The sequence below is a fragment of the Scyliorhinus torazame genome, chromosome 14 (assembly GCF_047496885.1).
Source record: "Scyliorhinus torazame isolate Kashiwa2021f chromosome 14, sScyTor2.1, whole genome shotgun sequence".
NCBI lineage: Eukaryota > Metazoa > Chordata > Chondrichthyes > Carcharhiniformes > Scyliorhinidae > Scyliorhinus > Scyliorhinus torazame.
This window is the reverse complement of record NC_092720.1, coordinates 91,011,370-91,032,801: the sequence shown is the minus strand read 5'-3', so window position 1 is coordinate 91,032,801 and position 21,432 is coordinate 91,011,370. Positions and strand designations below refer to the sequence as shown.

The window sequence follows — 21,432 nt, the reverse complement described above, 5'->3', positions numbered from 1 at the left end:
TCTACGGGCTCTATTTTCCAGCTCCTCTACTCTGTCCCTCCTTCAACCCGTCGACTTCTAGCACAGCAATCGTCTGCACGTCCGCCTGCTCCTCCACCGCCTCTCCCAGCTCCTTAACTTTTTCGTCCTGGGCATCAAGTCTCTGGTTCAGCTGATCCACTGCCTTCTGAAGTGGGTCCAAGTTATGCCGCTTCAACGACTCAAAACTTCTCTTTATCACCTGCAGCATGTTTCCCAGCGCCTGCTGGATCGCCGGGTCCGAGGTCCGTCATCTTTGCTCCCGGGTCAGCTGCCCCTGCACCTTGCCTTTGTCCCTTCCTCTCCCGTTTGCGCTGCTTTCTGCTCTCCCGCAGTTCCATGCAGCTCTGCTCGCTCTTTAGCCCCCCGTGGCCGTCCTTTCAGCGCTCCACAGTCCCGCAAAACCGGGGAACCAGGTGTTCAAATCCCGCCGGAGTGAGAGCCTCCGAATGTGCGGCTCACTCACTCATTGCCGCCACCGGACGTCTGCCCCATTGTACATTGTTCTACTTTAACATCAGACAGTTGATAATGGCCCATCCTCAAGTATTTTAACATAACGTCCAATTTCACTTGTGTTGCGACTCCAGGTCAAGTGGGCACTAGCCTAGGTTGTCGAAACACTATTAGACAGAAGAATCTTTGCTAATGGGGGCAGAGACTGAACCAGGGAAAGTCAGTTCAAATCATTAATTTAATGCCGAATCATGCATAGAAAGGAAAATAAAGAAAGAGAGGGAAAGATTGCGTTAAGATGAGAGAAAAAGTTGAGAGAGAAAGATCTGAAGGACTGAAACTCCATATTTGGAAAGTTAAATTTCAGAGCCATCAAGGTTATTTGCCAATAACTGAAGGGTTTAAAAGCATATTAGGAATGGATAAGCTCTAACTTTTTTCCAGCGAGTTTGGTGAGTATCTTTATTTAGCGAGTAATTAGTGAATATGAGATCATGGAGTTTCTTGTCACTAAAATTGAGTCCATCTGCTGCAACCCTCCCTTATAACTGACTTCCTATGTGACTGTTACAGAGGTAAGTAACCTTCCCATTGCTATTTAACCTTTCTGATTTCTCTAGATATGAAAACGAGGGGGTGGAGGTGTTGGTGAATAAGCACGTGGCATTAGAGTTGGAGAATATTGTGGAAGACTTGGGGGGAGGGGGGGTTCGTGATGGTGAGTGGAAGGCTGGAGGGGTTGCTTGTGGTCTTGGTAAAAGTTTACGTCCCAAACTGAGATGATGTAAACTTTATGGGGTGGGTGCTGGGGAAGATTCCTGACTTGGACTTGCACTGGTTGATCATGGGGCAGGATTTTAATACGGTTATTGAGCTGAATTTGGACAGGTTGAGCCCGAGGTCGATTAAGGTGTCAGCAGTGGTGAAGGAGCTGAAGGGGTTCACAGAGCACATGGGTGGGGGTGGACCCATGGATGTTTGTGAGACCAAAGCCGAAGGAATTTTCATACTTCTCCCACGTGCACAGTGTGTACTTCCGGATCTACTTTTTTGTACTTGATAAGGCGTTGGGGTGGTTGACTTGGAGTATTCGGCGATAGATGTCTTTGACCACGCGCTGCATTGGGTGGATTTGCAAATGGATCGGGAGAGAGCTCTACGTCCGCAGTGGTGGTTCAATGTGGGGCTGCTGGTGGATGATGAGGTGTGAGAGCGGGCGAGGGCAGCCATCCGGGGGTATGTGGAGCTAAATGATATGGGGGAGGTCACAGTTGCCACACAGTGGGAGGCGCTCAAGGTGGTGGTTTGGATTGGATTGGATTTGTTTATTGTCACGTGTACCGAGGTACAGTGAAAAGTATTTTTCTGCGAGCAGCTCAACAGATCATTAAATACATGAAAAGGAAATAAAAGAAAATACATAATAGGGCAACACAACATATACAATGTAACTACATAAGCACTGGCATCGGATGAAGCATACAGGGTGTAGTGTTAATGAGGTCAGTCCATAAGAGGGTCATTTAGGAGTCTGGTGAGTGGGGAAGAAGCTATTTTTGAGTCTGTCGTGCGGGTTCTCAGACTTCTGTATCTCCTGCCCGATGGAAGAAGTTGGAAGAGTGAGTAATCCGGGTGGAAGGGATCTTTGATTATGCTGCCCGCTTTCCCCAGGCAGCGGGAGGTGTCAATGGAGTCAATGGATGGGAGGCAGGTTCTTGTGATGAACTGGACGGTGTTCACGATTCTTTGAAGTTTCTTGCGGTCCTGGGCCTAGCAGTTGCCATACCAGGCTGTAATGCAGCCCGATAGGATGCTTTCTATGGTGCATCTGTAAAAGTTGGTAAGGGTTAATGTGGACATGCCGAATTTCCTTAGTTTCCTGAGGAAGTACAGGCGCTGTTGTGCTTTCTTGATGGTAGCGTCGACATGGGTGGACCAGGACAGATTTTTGGAGATGTTCACCCCAAGCAATTTGAAACTGCTAACCATCTCCACCTCGGCCCCGTTGATGCCGACAGGGGTGTGTACAGTACTTTGCTTCCTGAAGTCAATGACCAGCTCTTTAGTTTTGCTGGCATTGAGGGAGAGATTGTTGTCGCTACACCACTCCACTAGGTTCTCTATCTCCCGCCTGTATTCTGACTTGTCGTTATTCGAGATCTGGCCCACTATGGTCGTATCGTCAGCAAACTTGTAGATGGAGTTGGAACCAAATTTTGCCACGCAGTCGTGTGTGTACAGGGAGTAGAGTAGGGGGCCCGTTGTTAAGGACTATTGTGGAGGAGGTGTTGTTGTTCATTCTTACTGATTGTGGTCTGTTGGTCAGAAAATTGAGGATCCAGTTGCAGAGTGGGGAGCCAAGTCCTAGGTTTTGGAGCTTTGATATGAGCTTGGCTGGGATTATGGTGTTGAAGGCGGAGCTGTAGTCAATAAATCGAGTCTGATGTAGGAGTCCTTGTTTTCGAGATGCTCTAGGGATGAGTGTCGGGCCAGGGAAATGGCGTCTGATGTGGACCGGTTGCAGCGGTATGCGAATTGCAGTGGATCAAGGCGTTCTGGGAGTAATTCGGACACGTAAGGAGAAGGCGGAGAGGACGAGGCTGGTAGATGAGATTCCAAGAGTGGGCAGAAGAAAGTCGGAGACCCCGGAGGTACGGCTGTTGAATGAGAGGCAGAGACTCCAGATGGAGTTTGTATTAGTGTCCATGGGGAAGGCGGTGGGGCAGCTCCAGAGGGTCAGTATATGAATACAGTGAGATGGTGAGTAGGATGCTGGCCCACCAGTTGAGGAAGCAAGAGGCGGTGAGGGAGATTTGCAGAGTAAAGGACGAGATGGGTAGGGTGGGTGTTGGACCCGGAAAGGGTGAATGGCGTGTTTGAGACATGATATTATATGAGCCGGAGCCCCGGCACGTGGGGAGGGGGTCTGGGTTGGGGATATAAAACATAATTGGGAGGAGGAGCTGGGAGGGTAGGTGGAGGCCGGGACGTAGGCCGAGGCCCTGCGGAGGATGAATGCGTCCTCGTTGTGCGCGAGGCTAAGCCTCATTCAGTTTAAATTCATACAGCACATATGATGGTAACACAGATAAGTAGGTTTTTCAAGGGGGCAGACATGTGGGCATTGCGCGGGGAGGCCCACGAATCATGTCCACCTGTTTTGGGCATGTCCAAAGCTGAAGGGTTCCTGACATTATGTCCAAGGTGTTGGGGGTGAAGTTAGCCCCGAGTTCAAAGATAGCGATATTTGGAATGTGGGAAGACCTGGGAGTCGAGTGGGTGAGAGAGGCCGATGTATTGGCCTTTGGCTCCCTGATAGCCTGGAGACAGATCTTGCTTGGATGGAGCGACTCAGAAAGTTGGGTCTGGGTGAGCGACCTGGCAGAACTCCTGAGGCTAGAGAAGGTCAAGGTTGTCCTGAGGGGGTCGGTTGCTAGGTTCGCTCAGAGGTGGAAGCTGTTTATTGACTTCCGCTCGGAGGTGGAAGCTGTTCATTGACTTTGTTAAGGAGGATTGAGGGGTCAGCAAAAATGGGGGGTGGGGGAGAGTAGGGGGTTAAAATGGGGATGGCAGGATGGGAGAAGGGGCTGATAGTGGGGGAGCAGGGGGTGGAGTGGGTTATCTATAACGTTTACGATTTTTCTTCTGCTTTTGTTTGTTTATATTAAAATGCCTTGAATAAAGTACTTTTAAAAAAGACCTGTCTCAATCCCTTGAAAGGGTTAACACCATCCTTCTCCTAAAATGCCTAAACTGGGTGGAACTGCACTCACCTAGTTCCGTTTTTATTTATGTCTTATCTATGCCAGAATGTCCCTTGCACGGGCTCCTCCTCCTGCTGCTGCCCCCTGCCTCTGGTGACCCCCAGGGACCTAATCCTTGGACCCTCCTTTTCTCATCTACATGCTGCCCATCGGAGACATCATCTGAATAGTGTTACTTTTCACATTTATGTTGCTGACCTCAAACTTTACCGCACCATCACCTTCCAACTCCTCCACTTACCTGACATCCAGTGCTACATTAAAATTCTCATCCTTGTTTATGAATCCTTTCATGGCAATGGCCCTTCCCTATCTATGTAATTCCTCCAGCCCAACAAATGAGAGATCTGTACTCATCTAATTAGCCTCTTCAGCATATTCATAATAATAATTATTATTTGATTTTAATCGCACCAGCATTAGTGGCTGCACCTTCAGTTGCCTAGACTATCAAATTCTTTCCCTGCATTGCTTCTCGGCCTTTTGGCTAAGATGAGTGTGAGGTCAGGTGTAATGCCTGGATCTGGTATGTCTCTCTTGTGGGGACCATGAATTAGATTCAATTTGAATTGGTTTTTGGAGCCGGCAAGGAGCTGGATTAAGGGTTTGCCCCTGTCCACACTCTGAGCTCTGGCTTTGTAACTCTGATAAAGTAATTTTTAAAAAAAAATTCTCTCCCTGCCTCTTGACTGCTCTTTCCTCTTTAAAGATACTACATAAAACCTACCTTTATGACCAAGCTTTTGGCCATCTTACCTAATATCTGCTTTTGTGGTCTGGTGTGATATTTGATTTCATCAAGCATCTGTTGAAGCATCTTGAGATGTGTTGCTACATTAAAGGTATTATATAAATAAAGGTTGCTGGTTTTGTCATCCATCACATCGTCCTGCAATTTCAGGCCTTTCCCTGTTTTTCAAACGTTGAGTTTCTTGGCGAGATATTCTTACTCCATGGCTTTTAGAGGGACAGGATAACCCAGAAAGCATCCAGATTTCTGCACTTAATTCCAGCACTTAAAAGTGGCTGGAAACTGTTGCCTGATGAGCTCTTTAGTAATGTTGAGCACTTATAGCACCACCATCATTTTTACCACAAAATCCAGGTCACAGAAATTTTTTAAATGGAAAAAGTTGACATAAAATATATGACAGAAATATGACCAGAGAAAAATCAAATGGCAGTGCGTGCAAATATAATTCCCACCTGATTTCCCTCTGTTGTATGGGACTGAGAACATGCCAAGCAAAATACCATGCATACGCATCCACACATTAACACTCATGCAATTATTTGATGTAATTGATATGAATAATATGTATTGGAATAGAATACTTGTTTTCCACAAAATAACAAAGGTATATTTCATTACATATATTATTTTCTGTTAGTTTGCATCTCCCATCACTCTATATTTTGTTCTTCACTAACCTATTGCCTCTTGTTTTGAGGGTCAACGTATCGTGTTAGAATGCAAAACATCCCACACAAAGCCATTGTTAAGTGGAGAAAATTGAACGATATGCTGAAAGTAAAGTCCAAGTGATCCATTTCTATTCATCACAACCAAATACCTTGTGAACAAGAGGCTTTCCATCACTGAAGGGTTTCCCAGAGGGTGCATCAATAAGATAAATTACTGAAACGAGAACACAAAATACATAGTTATGAAATTCAGGAACATACTGGCAAGATGTTTACAGGATACAAAATGGCACAGACCTTCCCTTTTGTTCTTCCTCACCCCCTTTTCCTCTTCACTTCCTCAAAACCTATAACCTTCCTACAGTCGTGAAGAGTAGTCCTTGAATTAAAATGTTCACTGTTTTTCTTTCCACAGATACTGCTCGGCCTGAGTTTTGCTAACATTTTCATTATTACATGATGTAATATTTAATTAACTTCATTCATGAAAATGATCTCATAACTCACAAAACAAATTAACTTTATGGAACCCGTGCTGGGGCCGGCGAGTCATTGAATTGTCCGTTCACGTTGATGGGACCGAAGATCACGCTGGCGTGAAAGGCTGGAAAATTCCAGCCTACATTTTATGTTCATCTCAAGAAATAGAAAATATTCTTCGAGTGAATTAATCTCATAAACTATGCAAATGTCAAAGTTGGATATGTGCGAAACAATAGATTGTAAAAATATTTACAAGAATTGTTTCTATTGTCTTGCTTTTCACCTTCTCCAAAGTATTTATTTGTCATGGAAGATTATGGGGAAATACAAGGGGCGGGAATCTCCCAACGGGCAGCTAAGTGCCGACGCTGGAGTAAAAACGGAAGTGTTTTACTCCAGCGTCGGCACCCATTCCGGGACCCCATTCTGCAGCCCACAGGAGGCTAGGACGGCGCTGGAGTGACCTCCGCCACCCCAGCTGCCGATCCCGGCCTGAACTCGGCGCCGCAGGGTCCACGCATGCACAGTTGGGCCGGTGCCAACTAGCGCATGCGCAGTGACCTTCTTCCCAGCACCGGCCCCGACTCCAAATGGCGCAGGGCTACAGGAGCAAGCGCGGTGGAAAGGAGGCCGGGGGACAGAGAGGCCGGCTCGCCGATTAGTGGGACCCGATCGTGGGCCAGGCCACTACGGAGGCCCCCCCCCACCCCACCACTCCACCCCCCCCACCCCCCCCCACCCCCCCCCCAACCCCCCCCCCCCCCCCCCCACCCCAAACTGTGACAATTTACCGAAGGACCTTTATTAGGGTATCCCAGACACCAATCTGAATCAAGTGGTGAGGTGATTGGCAACCTTTCATCAGCTTGAGTTGATGGGAATGCAGCCTTAGAACTTAGTTCATGAAAGCCGATTCTGGAAAGGAAAAGTCGACCACAACTGCCATATATGAAGTTGTCCCTTGCCAGTGGTGTGGTATGATCTCTACTGGTGCTTTGCCTGCAGGGCTGGCATCTGCTTTGGAGCTTCTGGAGTCAGATGGAAGCCTCAATAAATTATACAAATCAAAGTTCTATGGCACACATAGCATACAGCTGGCAATTTTGGAATAAAACTCCCCAGAGTCTGAACAATGTACATGCCAGCAGTTTGCATAAATCTCCTGGAAGCTTCTCAAACAATGGCCAAGGAAATATATTTTTTTTTATGGTCCAAGAAAGGCAGGAATTAGTCCATCTGTTCTTTGCTGGCAGTTACAATCAAATAAGCAACTTTTCCTACCCCAAAAAGAGATTTTCAGGAACTCTTATCATGAACATTAACAAAAGGCATGTTATTACCCGCTACCTTCAGCCTGAGATAATTCTAAAGAAAAATTCATTTCACCACGATTGCACCATATAATGATCAAAATTTACAAGACAGAATCATGGAATGGTTACAATACAGAAGGAGGTCATTTGACAACAACTGCTGGATACACTAGAATTTTTGTTGATTTGTGGAGGTCTTTGTTGTAAAATACTCACTATTGTAGTTTGTAGTAGCCTGAGCTGGCACACGTGATCGGTGATGGTTCTCCTGGTCAATGATGGCCCTTTAAGAGAGGTGGCTGCCTAGATATTGGAAGTGCTCAACATATTCTAGAGACTCAACTTCAACACATATGGATGTGGAATACTTGGCCGATCAGGTGTGGATTGATATAGGAGTTTTATTTTGGCAACATTTCAGGATAGGCCAAGTGTCTTGTAAGCAGAATTGAAGAGATTGATAGTGGCTTGCAGAATTGGTGCAAAGTGGGCAACGACACTGTGGTCACCCACGAACTGAAGATCATATATGTTTTGGTGGTCAGTTTAGTTTCAGCACAGAGACAAAGAATGTTCCACCTAGGTGGTATTTAATACTGTAGCCACCTGGGTTGGCCACTTCCCGACTTAAAATGGAGAACCGCAAAGGCTGAAGGAAAATTCAGCCAACACAGGCAAAGACTAGCAAATACAGAAATCTGGGGCGAAATTCTCCTCCAACGGCGCGATGTCCGCCGACTGGCGCCAATCAGACGGGCATCGCGCCGGCACAAAGATGCGGAATGCTCCGCATCTTTGAGGGCCGAGCCCCAACATTGAGGGGCTAGGCCGGCGCCGGAGGGATTTCCGGCCCGCCAGCTGGCGGGAATGGCGTTTGTTGCCCCGCCAGCTGGCAGAAATGGCGTTTGTTGCCCCGCCAGCTGGCGCGGAAATGCGGCGCATGCGCGGGAGCGTCAGCGGCAGCCGACAGTTTCCCGCACATGCGCAGTGGGGAGAGTCTCTTCCGCCTCCGCCATGGTGGAGGCCGTGGCGGAGGCGGAGGGGAAAGAGTGCCCCCACGGTAAAGGCCCGCCCGCGGATCGGTGGGCCCCGATCGCGGGCCAGGCCACCGTGGGGGCACCCCCCGGGGTCAGATCGCCCCCCCCCCCCCCCTGGTCCCACCGGTAAATACCAGCTTTGATTTACACCGGCGGGACAGGCAATTTCTGGGCGGGACTTCGGCCCACCCGTCCGGAGAATTGAGCGGGGGGTCCCGCCAACCAGCGCGGCCCGATTCCCGCCCCCGCCCAATCTCCGGTCCCGGAGACTTCGGCGGGGGCGGGATTCACGGCGGCCAACGGCCATTCTCCGACCCGGCAGGGGGTCGGAGAATGACGCCCCATGTGTATTGAAACTTGTAAGAAACCAGAAAGCACTGAAACCAGCAGCCACCTGCATAGTAATGAGCAATTCCAAGGCACAATTTCAACAGTTTAGGTGAATAAAGCCAAGCCAGACTCCTCGGCGCCAGCAGGGGTCAAGACAAAGGAAGGCCAACGGACATTTAGGGATCGCCCAGCGATCAGAGAACAACTCCAGTATTGGAGAAATCGATCCAAGTGATCGGAACGCAGTCCAATCGCTTGGAACCAGGTACGGGGTCCGCCCTGAAGGGCGGGAAGCCCCTGGGGACTATAAAGTAAAGCCCCCAAGTTCAAATCGTCCTTCTTGACAGGGTCACTCAGCAACGCGAACCAACCCTTGACAGTGACCTGTCCAGCTACCGCCAAAGAACGTAAGTCTCAAGTCAACGCTCGCTACGCTATAGGCGCTCCTAGCTACCAGTCCATACCAGCTTTTGAATCCTGCAGACTCAGGACCTGAACGAAAGGCCATTTGTTCCCCATACCTGGTGGGCCAGTCCGAAGCTAAGTATAGGCCTTTTAGTGATAGGAATAATCTAAAAAGTAGAGTTGGGGCTGGTTTAGCACACAGCTAAATCGCTGGCTTTGAAAGCAGACCAAGGCAGGCCAGCAGCACAGTTCAATTCCTGCACCAGCCTCCCCAAACAGGCGCCGGAATGTGGCGACTAGGGGCTTTTCACAGTAACTTCATTGAAGCCTATTTGTGACAATAAGCGATTTTCATTTCATTTCATTTTGTTTATGCATGAGTAGTGATTTACTGTGTATAATAAATGTGTTTTGATTTGAATCTTACTAATTGGTGTGTTGAGTTATTGATCATTACTTGAACTTGAACCTCGTGGCGGTATCATAAAGATACCTGACGACTCGAGAGCAAAGATTAATCAAACAGAGCAAATTACGAATTAAGAGCCAACCAAAGTTAGCAACATATTACTGGCGACATCCTGACGGGACCCGATCTAGAAGTGGTTTAACCACTCCGGGAGAACCCAAAATTTGAATTAGAAATCCAATTGGGAACAGAAAAACCACAAGCGTTCAAGCAGTTCTGATCAATCCTCATAATTCGGAAGTGTGTTAATGCATGTGTAACTAACAGGGCTATAAGGTAAACTGATAGATTTTTGTTGCGACAAAACTGTCGGGAGTTTGTATTCCGGAAAATAGCGAAAGCCATACCCGTAATTACAGCACCGCCTTAATACCCCTCGTTCCAAATTTTAAGAGAAGTATTCAGAGAGGAAAGATGGTAATGCAGGCAATGCAACGCCTCATGAACCCCGAAGAATGCGTGGTCGCAGCGACCAGCAGTAGAGTAATACAGTGTCTCGTTTGGGAAGAGGAAATCAGAAAGTACCTCAAAGGGAAAGGATGCGAATTCTGTGAAAATGAGCAAACAGGTCCCGGGGGTAAAGGACATACTTGGTGGGAGAACCTGAGCGAAATTCATCAGAAAAGCTTGTGAAAAGCTCGCAAGCCGATGGCAATCGTGTCCTGTTTGGCACAATTGCGAGGCACAGAGGAGGTTGTTCGGACGCTCCGTAAAGAGATAGAGGAGACACATCGAATGAGCAAGGTCGATGTGAGCGAGGTAGAGAAAGAGAACCTAGAATTAAAAAGGAAGTTAGCAGCAAAGGACGGAGAGGTGGATGATGCCAAGTGGGCACACCAGTTTTATCTGGCGCACCTAAGCAGCTTCCAGACACAGTACGAAAAGGCCTATCAGGACTCGCAACGTGCAGTCCTGGTAAGAGAGGAAACAGAAACAGGTAGAGGCATTGCAAAGGCAGTGTAGCAACCTGAAAGCAGCATTACGAGCACTCCATGCTACCGCCATGGAGCACAGACAAAGCTCACTAGATCATGCAAAGTGCCGGAAGCAGATTGCAGAACTGCAGTCTTTACTTTCAGTTCAGAATGGATTCCAGAGCACCTTTGGATCCCAGTTAGATGCAGAAGACGGCCCGGATTGGGAAGAATTAAATGAGACTGCGCATAGGTATGTTCAGGGAACATGTGCACAAGGAAAGCCCCAGAAGAGAAAAGCGCCCCAACCCCCCACAGAGCAGATAGTTCAGGCACCAATGAACCCAGTAACCACCCACCGCACAGTCACATCGGACGGAGATACCAAATTTCTTTATACCACTCCCTTAACCGTGACCCAATTACGGGACGCGTGCGAGAAAATCACACCGTTCCTCCCACCTCAGACCCCCACCACTTCTTTGCTAGAGTAAAGCAGCAGGCGACCATGTACGGGCTGGACAAGTGTGAGCACATGAAGTTCACAGTTTTGAGCTTAGACCCTTCGGTCGTAGCAGCCCTTCCCGACCCACAGAATGTAGGAGGAGGCACCCTTGCAGAAATGCACGCAGCGATCCTAGACGCAATTGGCTACAACAGAGGTGACCCCGTAGTGAATAAGTGCAGGCAGAAAAAGACAGAACACCCCACAGCATTTGCTGGACGCCTGTGGATTCATTTCACAGCAGTTTTTGGAAATTTAGAACACGCCCATTTGTACCAAGACGGTATGGCCAAATGGACCCACACCCTTATCTCCCATGCCAGAGGCAGGACAAAAAGCCTGTACGAATGATGACCCCTCAGAGGAAGCCCACAATGAGAAATGGGTTTTAAAAAGATTGTCCTGCGCCTGGGAGCAGTCTGTACAAAACAAACCCGCAGTTAGGAAACCAGAGGAACAGCAGGCAGAAGCAGACATCCAAGCGGTGAAAACGCACCAGAACCCCGCATGGGTGAACGAAGGCAGGGACAGCCCCCCACAAAAGCCACAGGAGTGTTACAACTATGGAAAGTTAGGACACTTTGCATGAGAATGCAATGCCCCACGAAAGCCACAGAGAGCCCAGCAGGCAGGCACTCTGAATAAGAATAGGACAGAGCCCATACATAGTGTGAGCACCCGTTCAGATCAGACGGACCTGAACGGAACGGACTGACGGTGTTCGGGCTCCCCCAGTTGGGTCTGCGACACCCTTTGGGATAGGTCCATAAGACATAGGCGCAGAAGTAAGGCCATTCGGCCCATCGAGTCTACTCCACCATTCAATCATGGCTGATTTCAACTCCATTTACCCGCTCTCTCTCCATAGCCCTTAATTCCTCGAGAAATCAAGAATTTATCAACTTCTGTCTTAAAGACACTCAACGTCCCGGCCTCCACCGCCCTCTGTGGCAATGAATTCCACAGACCCACCACTCTCTGGCTGAAGAAATTTCTCCTCATCTCTGTTCTAAAGTGACTCCCTTTTATTCTAAGACTGTGCCCCCGGGTCCTAGTCTCCCCTGCTAATGGAAACAACTTCCCTACATCCACCCTATCTAAGCCATTCATTATCTTGTAAGTTTCTATTAGATCTCCCCTCAACCTCCTAAACTCCAATGAATATAATCCCAGGATCCTCAGACGTTCATCGTATGTTAGGCCTACCATTCCTGGGATCATCCGTGTGAATCTCCGCTGGACCCGCTCCAGTGCCAGTATGTCCTTCCTGAGGTGTGGGGCCCAAAATTGCTCACAGTATTCTAAATGGGGCCTAACTAATGCTTTATAAAGCTTCAGAAGTACATCCCTGCTTTTATATTCCAAGCCTCTTGAGATAAATGACAACATTGCATTTGCTTTCTTAATTACGGACTCAACCTGCAAGTTTACCTTTAGAGAATCCTGGACTAGGACTCCCAAGTCCCTTTGCACTTCAGCATTATGAATTTTGTCACCGTTTAGAAAATAGTCCATGCCTCTATTCTTTTTTACAAAGTGCAAGACCTCGCACTTGCCCACGTTGAATTTCATTAGCCATTTCTTGGACCACTCTCCTAAACTGTCTAAATTTTTCTGCAGCCTCCCCACCTCCTCAATACTACCTGCCCCTCCACCTATCTTTGTATCATCGGCAAACTTAGCCAGAATGCCCCCAGTCCCATCATCTAGAATCTTGCCAACAACCGAGGTTAGGCTAATTGGTCTATAATTTTCCATCTGTTTTCTTGTTCCCTTCTTGAACAGGGGGGGGTTACAACAGCGATTTTCCAATCCTCTGGGACTTTCTCTGACTCCAGTGACTTTTGAAAGATCATAACGAACGCCTCCACTATTTCTTCAGCTATCTCCTTTAGAACTCTAGGATGTAGCCCATCTGGGCCCGGTGATTTATCAATTTTTAGACCTCTTAGTTTCTCTAGCACTTTCTCCTTTGTGATGGCTACCATATTCAACTCTGCCCCCTGACTCTCCTGAATTGTTGGGATATTACTCATGTCTTCTACTGTGAAGACTGACGCAAAGTACTTATTTAGTTCCTCAGCTATTTCCTTGTCTCCCATCACTAGATTACCAGCGTCATTTTGGAGCGGCCCAATGTCTACTTTGGCCTCCCGTTTGTTTTTAATGTATTTAAAGAAACTTTTACTATCATTCCTAATGTTACTGGCTAGCCTACCTTCATATTTGATCCTCTCTTTCCTTATTTCTCTCTTTGTTATCCTGTTTGTTTTTGTAGCCTTCCCAATCTTCTGACTTCCCACTACTCTTTGCCACATTATAGGCTTTCTCTTTTGCTTTGATGCATTCCCTGACTTCCTTTGTCAGCCATGGCTGCCTAATCCCCTCTCTGATAACCTTTCTTTTCTTTGGGATGAACCTCTGTACTGTGTCCTCAATTACTCCCAGAAACTCCTGCCATTGCTGTTCTACTGTCTTTACCACTAGGCTCTGCTCCCAGTCGACTTTCGTCAGTTCCTCCTTCATGCCCCTGTAGTTACCTTTATTTAACTGTAACACCTTTACATCTGATTCTACCTTCTTTCTTTCAAATTGCAGATTGAATTCTACCATATTCTGATCACTGCCTCCTAAGTGTTCCCTTACTTTAAGATCTTTTATCAAGTCTGGCTCATTACATAACACTAAGTCCAGAATGGTCTGTTCCCTCGTGGGCTCCATCACAAGCTGTTCCAAAAAGCCCTCCTGTAAACATTCAATGAATTCCCTTTCTTTGGGTCCACTGGCAACATTATTTACCCAGTCCACCTGCATACTGAAGTCCCCCATGATCACTGTGACCGTGCCTTTCTGACATGCCCTTTCTATTTTGTGGTGCATTTTGTGCCCCTGGTCCTGACCATTGTTAGGAGGCCTGTACATAACTCCCATTATGGTTTTTTTGCCTTTGTGGTTCCTCAACTCTACCCACACAGACTCCACATCATCTGACCCTATGTCGTTTAGTGCTATTGATTTAATTTCATTCCTAATTAACAATGCAACCCCGCCCCCTCTGCCCACCTCTGTCTTTTCGATAGGTTGTGAATCCCTGGATGTTTAAATGCCAGTCCTGAACCCCCTGCAACCACGTCTGTGTGATGCCGACCACATCATACCCGCCAGTCACAATCTGGGCCACAAGTTCATCTACCTTGTTCCGTACACAGCTCACATTTAAATATAGCACCTTTAATTCTCTATTGACTGTCTCTTTTTGTTTTCTTAGTGTGGTGGACCTTGGTTTACTGAGCCTTCCCATACACTGTGTCATATTTTGTGAGATGGGTACTATCGTAACCTCTCCTGAGTTCTGTCTTTTCGTGCTTTTTTGTATTCCTAAGCAGCTACGCTTTCCACTGATTACTTCACCTCTTGGTTCCCTGACTTTGCCTTCCCCCCCCAATCTCTAGTTTAAAGTCCTATTGACCACCCTATTTACTCTTTTCGCCAGAACATTGGTCCCAGCTCGGTTCAGGTGGAGACCATCCCAACGGTATAGGTCCCCCCTGTCCCAAAACTGATGCCAGTGTCCCATGAAAAGGAACCCCTCTTTCCCACACCACTCTTTCAGCCACGTGTTAACTTCCCTTATTCTTGCCTCCCTATGCTAATTTGCATGTGGCTCGGGCAGTAATCCGGAGATTATGACCCTTGAGGACCTGTTTTTTTAAAATTTGAATCCTAGCTCTTTATAATTTCTAAACAGGTCCTCTTTCCTAGATTTGCCTATGTTGCTGGTACGGACATGGACCACAACAACTGGATCCTCCCCCTCCCTCTCCAGTATCCTTTCAAGCCGGTCAGAGATGTCCCACACCCTAGCACCGGGCAGGCAACATACCATGTGGGACTATTTATCCTGCTCACAAAGGATACTATCTATCCCCCTGATAACAGAATCCCCTACAACTACAACTTGCCTATTTACTCCCTCCCCTTGAATGGCCTGTTGAACCATGGCGCCTTGGTCAGCTGACTCATCCTTCCTGCAGCCCTGTTCGCCATCCACACAGGGAGCAAGTGCCTCGTACCTGTTGGCCGGCCGACCAGTAGTTGCAGCAAAGATACGGGGACAGCCCATCAAATTTCTCTGTGACACAGGAGGGTCCCGCACCTCAATCAATTCCTCCACCATATTCCAGAAAGACACGTGGCCCACTACAGCCACCATCGCCCTCAGTGGCTTTACAGGCCACTCACAACAGGGACACATCACAGCCCCTGTACCCATTCAAATCGGCAACATCACCACCAAGCACCCCATAGTCTTAGTCGACCTGCCCCACACAGCAGAACACATTTTGGCAATCGATTTTATGAATTCCCACAACCTGTCCTTTGATCCAGTCAACCAATGTGTTTGGAAAATGGCAAAATCCGCAAGAGCCCCCGCAACGCTCACAATAGGTGAATACACCAACAAGATTAGCGCAGTCGGCGAATTTTGGTTTGACCCGACCACGATTAGCACAGACAAGCAGGTTAGGGCAGTTCTGCAGAAGCACAAGACAGCATTCGCGACCCACAAACACGACTGTGGCCGGATGACTGGTTCCGTTCAAATCACAGGACCTGACCCTAGACCCCCAAAGCAATACGGATTTCCCCAAGAGGCAGAGGGAGAAATCGCAAAAGTGATCGACAGCTTATTCGAGCAGGGCGTACTCAGATCAGTAGCCTCCACTAATAATGCCCCGATTTGGCCAGTGAGAAAGCCCGATGGATCATGGTGACTGACCATCGATTACCGGGAACTCAACAAAGTCACCCCCGCAGCAGCCCCCACTGTAGCCACAAGTCCCGAGACCATGCTCAAACAGGGACTCAACTCACAATACTTTACGGTATTGGACGTCAGTAATGGATTCTGGTCCATTCCATTGGCAAAAGCGTGCCAATACAAATTTGCCTTCACTTTTAAAAATCAGCAGTTCATGTGGACATGCCTTCCACAAGGATTCCACAACTCCCCCTCCATTTTCCACCGACAGCTGGCAAATGGATTATCAAAATTTTCTTGTCCCGAATGTCTGGTCCTGTATGTGGACGACCTATTACTACAGACAGACACCAAGGCAGAGCACATCGAGCTTCTGGCCGAACTCCTGGAACTCCTACAGAAAATTGGTTGCAAAATAAACCCCAAAAAGGCCCAGATTTTGGAAAACAAAATGATATATTTGGGCACGATTATCACGCATGGTAAACGCGAGATCGAGCACAAAAAAATTGACTCGATTGCCAAATTGCCCCTTCCCCAGAATGTTTCAGCCCTCCGGTCGTTTTTAGGACTGGTTGGCTACTGCCAAAACCACATTGATGGTTTCGCCAGCAAGGCAGCACCCCTCTCGGAACTCCTAAAGAAAGGAGCCCCTTGGGAATGGCTTCCGCAGCATGCAGATGCTGTGGATGCTTTGAAAAGAGCCCTCATTGCAGCCCCCACACTACAGGTTCTAGACCCGCTTTTCCCCCTGTGCTACGTAATGAATGAAATGCTTTCTTTGGGTCGATGAATGCAATGAAGGTATTGTTCTCAACATTTTTCTTGCATTTGTCTCGCAACAAGGACCATGTTACAGTTTCCTCTGGAAGGTCCAAAGCCACACTGCGTCTCTGGGAGGATCTTTTGATGCAGTACTTGAGTAAATATGGTATTGGTGCTGGTTGTGCATTAATAACAGCACAACTATTATATTTAGCATCTTTAATGTAGAAAGAATGTCCCAAGGTACTATACAGAGCACAATCATATGATAGAAGGATAGATGTTATTAGAACGGGGGGCTAAAAACTTGGCCAAACATGTGAGCTTGAAGAAAGTTCTGAAGGAGAGGAAAGTGAAGAGACACAGAGCTGTCCAAAGCTTAGGACTAGACAACTGAAAACATAGCTGATAATGGTGAGACAAAGAGATTTCCGGATCGTACAAGGCGATAATTTGAGGAATGCAGAAATCTTGGAGTGCGGCAGATCTAGAGCCACTTACAAAGATAAGGAGGAACATGCCATGAAGGGTTTTGAACTTGAAAATTAAAATTCCAGAAGTTGGAGGACAGGGAATTTTTTCACTTAAGGATTAAAGCATTCCATGTTTTAAATCTTAAGTGAAGAAAGGTTCCATGAGGAGAATCTAGAACAAGGGGCCATCATTTCAGAATGATGGCTTGTCCATTTTAGAGATGTGGAGGAATTTCTTCTCTGAGGGTTGTGCATCTATGGAATTCTCTCTCCCATAGAGCTGTGGAGGCTAAGATATTGAATATATTCAAGGCAGAGTTGGGCATAGTTTTTTCTGAACTATAGTGGTTATGGAGGACAGGCAGGAAAGTGGAGCTGAGGCCAAGATCAGCTACAATCTCACCGAATGATATTGGAAGGTGCAGCAGGCTTGAGGGGCCAAATGGCCTACTCTTGCCCCTTTGACTTATGCCCTTATGTTCTACCCATTCATTTTAGGCTTCTCGTACTAATTCTGCTTGCATGCACCTCGTTACTGATTCATTGGTGACTGGAATTTTTTCCCATTATTTATAATCATAAATCTGCTCAAATTTATGGACACACTACACCAGATCTTCCATTCCTGTAGGGTCGTACTCTCGAGGTACCCTAGGTGGTGTACTGGGGAGCACCCCTGCCCCCAGGAGTCCCCACACAAGAACTACATGGCAATTTCCCGGGAAGTTTAAACATGCGAGGGGCAATTACCCTGTATTGGGAACCATCCAAAATACCATTTTAAATTGGATACTTTGGACCTTTCTAACTCTCTTAACAGAATAGCTACCCAAGAAAGGATTGAAGGATTAAAATGATTTCTAACTTCTGGGTAACTCTACTACTGACTCCTCCAACCTCCTCACCCCCCGGACCTCCCAAATACACACCACCCCAACTTCATCTACTTGTGACAATAAGCGATTATTATTATCAACCGATTATTATTATCAACCTACCTCCTCCTGATCATACTCCTGACCACAGAACTACCCTCCCCACCCACCGACTACACTGCCCCTATCTCCTCCCTGGCTTCTTAAAGTGGCTGGTACCTTTAAATTTACCTGGTTTATGGCAGCTCGCGCCATGAAAAGAGGGCATGGTTTCACTTCTTCAAACTATTGCCCTGCACAGAAAGGACTTGGGAAACAGCTACGCTGCACATTTCTCACCAGGCCCGGGTCAGTCTGGGTAAAAGAAGATTGCAGCTCCAGACTAAGGTAAATGTAAAGGAGCGGAGTGACAATCTGACCGTGATTGCCACTCCATGGAAATTCTGGACCAATGTGCTCCCAGTCATGTATGTTATTTTTCTGTTCTAACCGATTTTATTCCTGGAATACTGTGATAAATGTTAGAATCATAAGAACTGTTGACATATTTTCACTCTTTAGAATACTCTACTAGCATGGGTACCTGGGTATACACCATCTTAAATGGTCTTTTTGCCCCTTTGTCCTATGAAGGAGGAATATTCTATTTCAGGCAAATTTTATAATCACAGTATGGGAAAGGTATTTTTGGGCATGGCTGCGCTATGTAAAACAGTTGCTGCAGCGGAAAAAGGAAGGGTTATGGCAGGGTTTGAATCAGGAAAGCCGAAACTCCAGTTACAAGGAAAAACGTCAATGTACAGAGGTTAAAGAGAAGCCCAGAATAACTTTATTGGTTGTATTTATATTTACTCAAAATCACATAAGAGAAGGAGCGAAATACACCATTCTACTTAATGCAATAGCTGATTTCAAAGAGGAAAGAAACATAGGCTCAAATGTTCCTTTCTCTGGCTCATTGAAGATGGGTGTAAGTTGGGAGATGACTTCAGGACCCTGTGAAGGTCCTGATGCACAGACATACTTGGAAATTGCCTGGGAAGTTTAAGCTTCCAATGGCCTTCATTCCCTGCTGCCCAGGACCCTCTGTATGTCTGTGACCCTGAGTTCAGGGCAAGGACTTGATCAGATACGCAGAACGTACCTGCATACTTATCTAAGATATGTTGCGCAGTTTAATAGCTGGTTCAGTTAGCAACCGACCAACCAACAACCTCCTGACCATCCCCCCACTCCAACTATCAGCCCTCAACCATTTGTCCCTGACCAGATCCAAATAACTCCCCACCGACCAGACCACCTCTGATCCAACAACCCACTTACCCACCTATCCATTCACTCATTAACTCACTCAATTACTGAAAGACTAACCCGAATATAGCAGCTCTGGTTATGAAAGGGGGGCATGTTCTCTCTTCTACTGCCTTTTCAAGCACCTGACAATCTTCCCTTTAAGTGACTGTGCTGACCCCTTCAATGCTTCAGCCAGGATCGGAAGATATGGCTGATGGGTTGGGTCGCAGTAGTCTTCACGGGCATCGTCAATGCGCTCAGCTTCAACGCTGACTGGAAGATTTGGGTCATAATTTCCAGATTCCAAAGTGTCATCAACATTTACGTTTCTGACACTGCACAAAGATATCTTTTAACTGTATGCGCAAGTGTAAGTAGGATGGGACAATATTTTGCACGTACATGTGTTGTATAAAAGGACTGATGTTATACAATGTATTATGTTTCTGCTAAACAATAGTGAGATTAATATATGCACATTTCCCTACAAATATAATAGCTTTTATACTCTACCTTTGTCATCAGCCTGATCTCTTACTGCAATTGTGTCATTGCTGATTGAGACAGTCTGGGAGCTCAGTATGTCCGTTCTCATCCCTGGGAACTTTGGAGAAGAAATAAGGCGACCTTCATACGAATACAAATAAATTCCTGCTCCGTCAAGCAGAAGAAAGTGTCTGAACAAACAAGTAAAGAGGTTAATGCAAGCTTCTGAAACTTTTAAACATTAAATATATCAAGGTATAGAGCAATCTTAATTTTATATTACCATTTTCTTATCTCTGAACTAAATGTAATAAAGTTACAGAAGCTTTGGACATATTAAAAAATAACATCTGATGCTTTCAGTCAAACATTAAATTAGAATCAAAGAATACCTACAGTGCAGAAGGAGGCCATTCGGCCCATCTCGTCTGCACCGACCCTCTGAAAGAGCACCCTACCGAGGTGCACTCTCCCTGCCCCAATCCCATAACCTCACCTAACTGCACATCTTTGGACTGTGGATAGAAACCAGAGCACCCAAAGGAAACCCACAAAGACACAGAGAGAATGTGCAATCTCCACAAAGTCAGAATCAAACCCGGGTTCCTGGCGCTGTGAGGCAGGAGTGTTAACCACTCTTCCGCCATAATTAGTACACAAAAAGCAGAATACTGTGGGTGCGGGAAATCAGAAATAAAAATTAGATGCTGGAAATACTCAGCAGGTAATTGCAGCATCTGTGGAGAGAAACAGTTTTAACATTTCAGGCTGTGACCTTTCATCAGGCTTTGGATCATGGATCAGTGTTGGGTACATTTAGCGGGGTGTTTCTCAGCGCCTGCAGCACCAAGAAAGACATCGCTAATTAACGGCACTTAACCTTTTCTTTAGCCTCAGCGAGGAACACCCATCGAGGCCGCACTTACATTTATTCCAGCACTGACAAGCTCGGATCAGGGCTCCATTTTTAAATGCAGCCCAGGTCTTTCGACACCCCTCAGCCACCCCACCGGGGCCTCCGAACTCCCAAATTGTACCAATTTACTTCTTACAACATCAAGCCCCCCACCCCCCCCCCCCCCGCTCACGCTGCCTCTTAAGGGCATGGCACCTGCAGGCCCAATCCCTGGCATGGGCAACCCAGCATCTGGGCACCTTGGCACTGCTGGCCTGGCACCCTGGGAGTGCCACTCTGGCATGTTGACAGTGCCCGTGTGGCACAGGGTGTCAGCAGGTGTGAAGATACCACCCTGCCCAGAGCCCGACCACCAGGGGTCTCTAACGGACAGGGAGACCCCCAGCTGCCATAATGCCTGGTCCACAATTGTCAAAATTAGCCAAACGGTGCCCTGGCGAGGTCTCCCAGGCCAGGCCGTTACTTCCCAGGCCCCAGGAGAATACGACACAGATAGATTTAATTTAACGTATTGGCTCACTTAAATATTTAATCTCGATCTTGCCCACCATTTTATCTCGTGAGGCGTTTCGAGCGTCGTGAATCTCACGAAAGGCCCCTTGCGGGATTCAACAGCCTCATCAAATCGCACCTATTAACTCTGTTTATCTTCACAGGTGCTGCAATAACCTGCTATTTTCTCTTTTTATTTATTACTATAAATTAGTTGCACAGTTGCAATACTACAAGGTTAACTTTTTAAA

At 47.0% G+C, this 21,432-nt stretch overlaps 1 protein-coding gene across 6 annotated transcripts in view; it reads right to left on the bottom strand.

Moving 5' to 3' along the window:
• The window catches only part of ift80 (intraflagellar transport 80 homolog (Chlamydomonas)), a 398,557-nt gene that overhangs the window by 96,395 nt on the left and 280,730 nt on the right, over positions 1-21,432 (bottom strand). For all 6 annotated transcript variants that reach the window (XM_072474470.1, XM_072474472.1, XM_072474473.1 and 3 more), the window contains 2 exons: positions 19,801-19,964; positions 5,813-5,877 (listed from right to left, as the gene is read on the bottom strand). In XM_072474470.1, the coding sequence (XP_072330571.1) occupies positions 5,813-5,877; positions 19,801-19,964 (229 nt within the window). The remainder of the gene's footprint in view (positions 1-5,812; positions 5,878-19,800; positions 19,965-21,432) is intronic.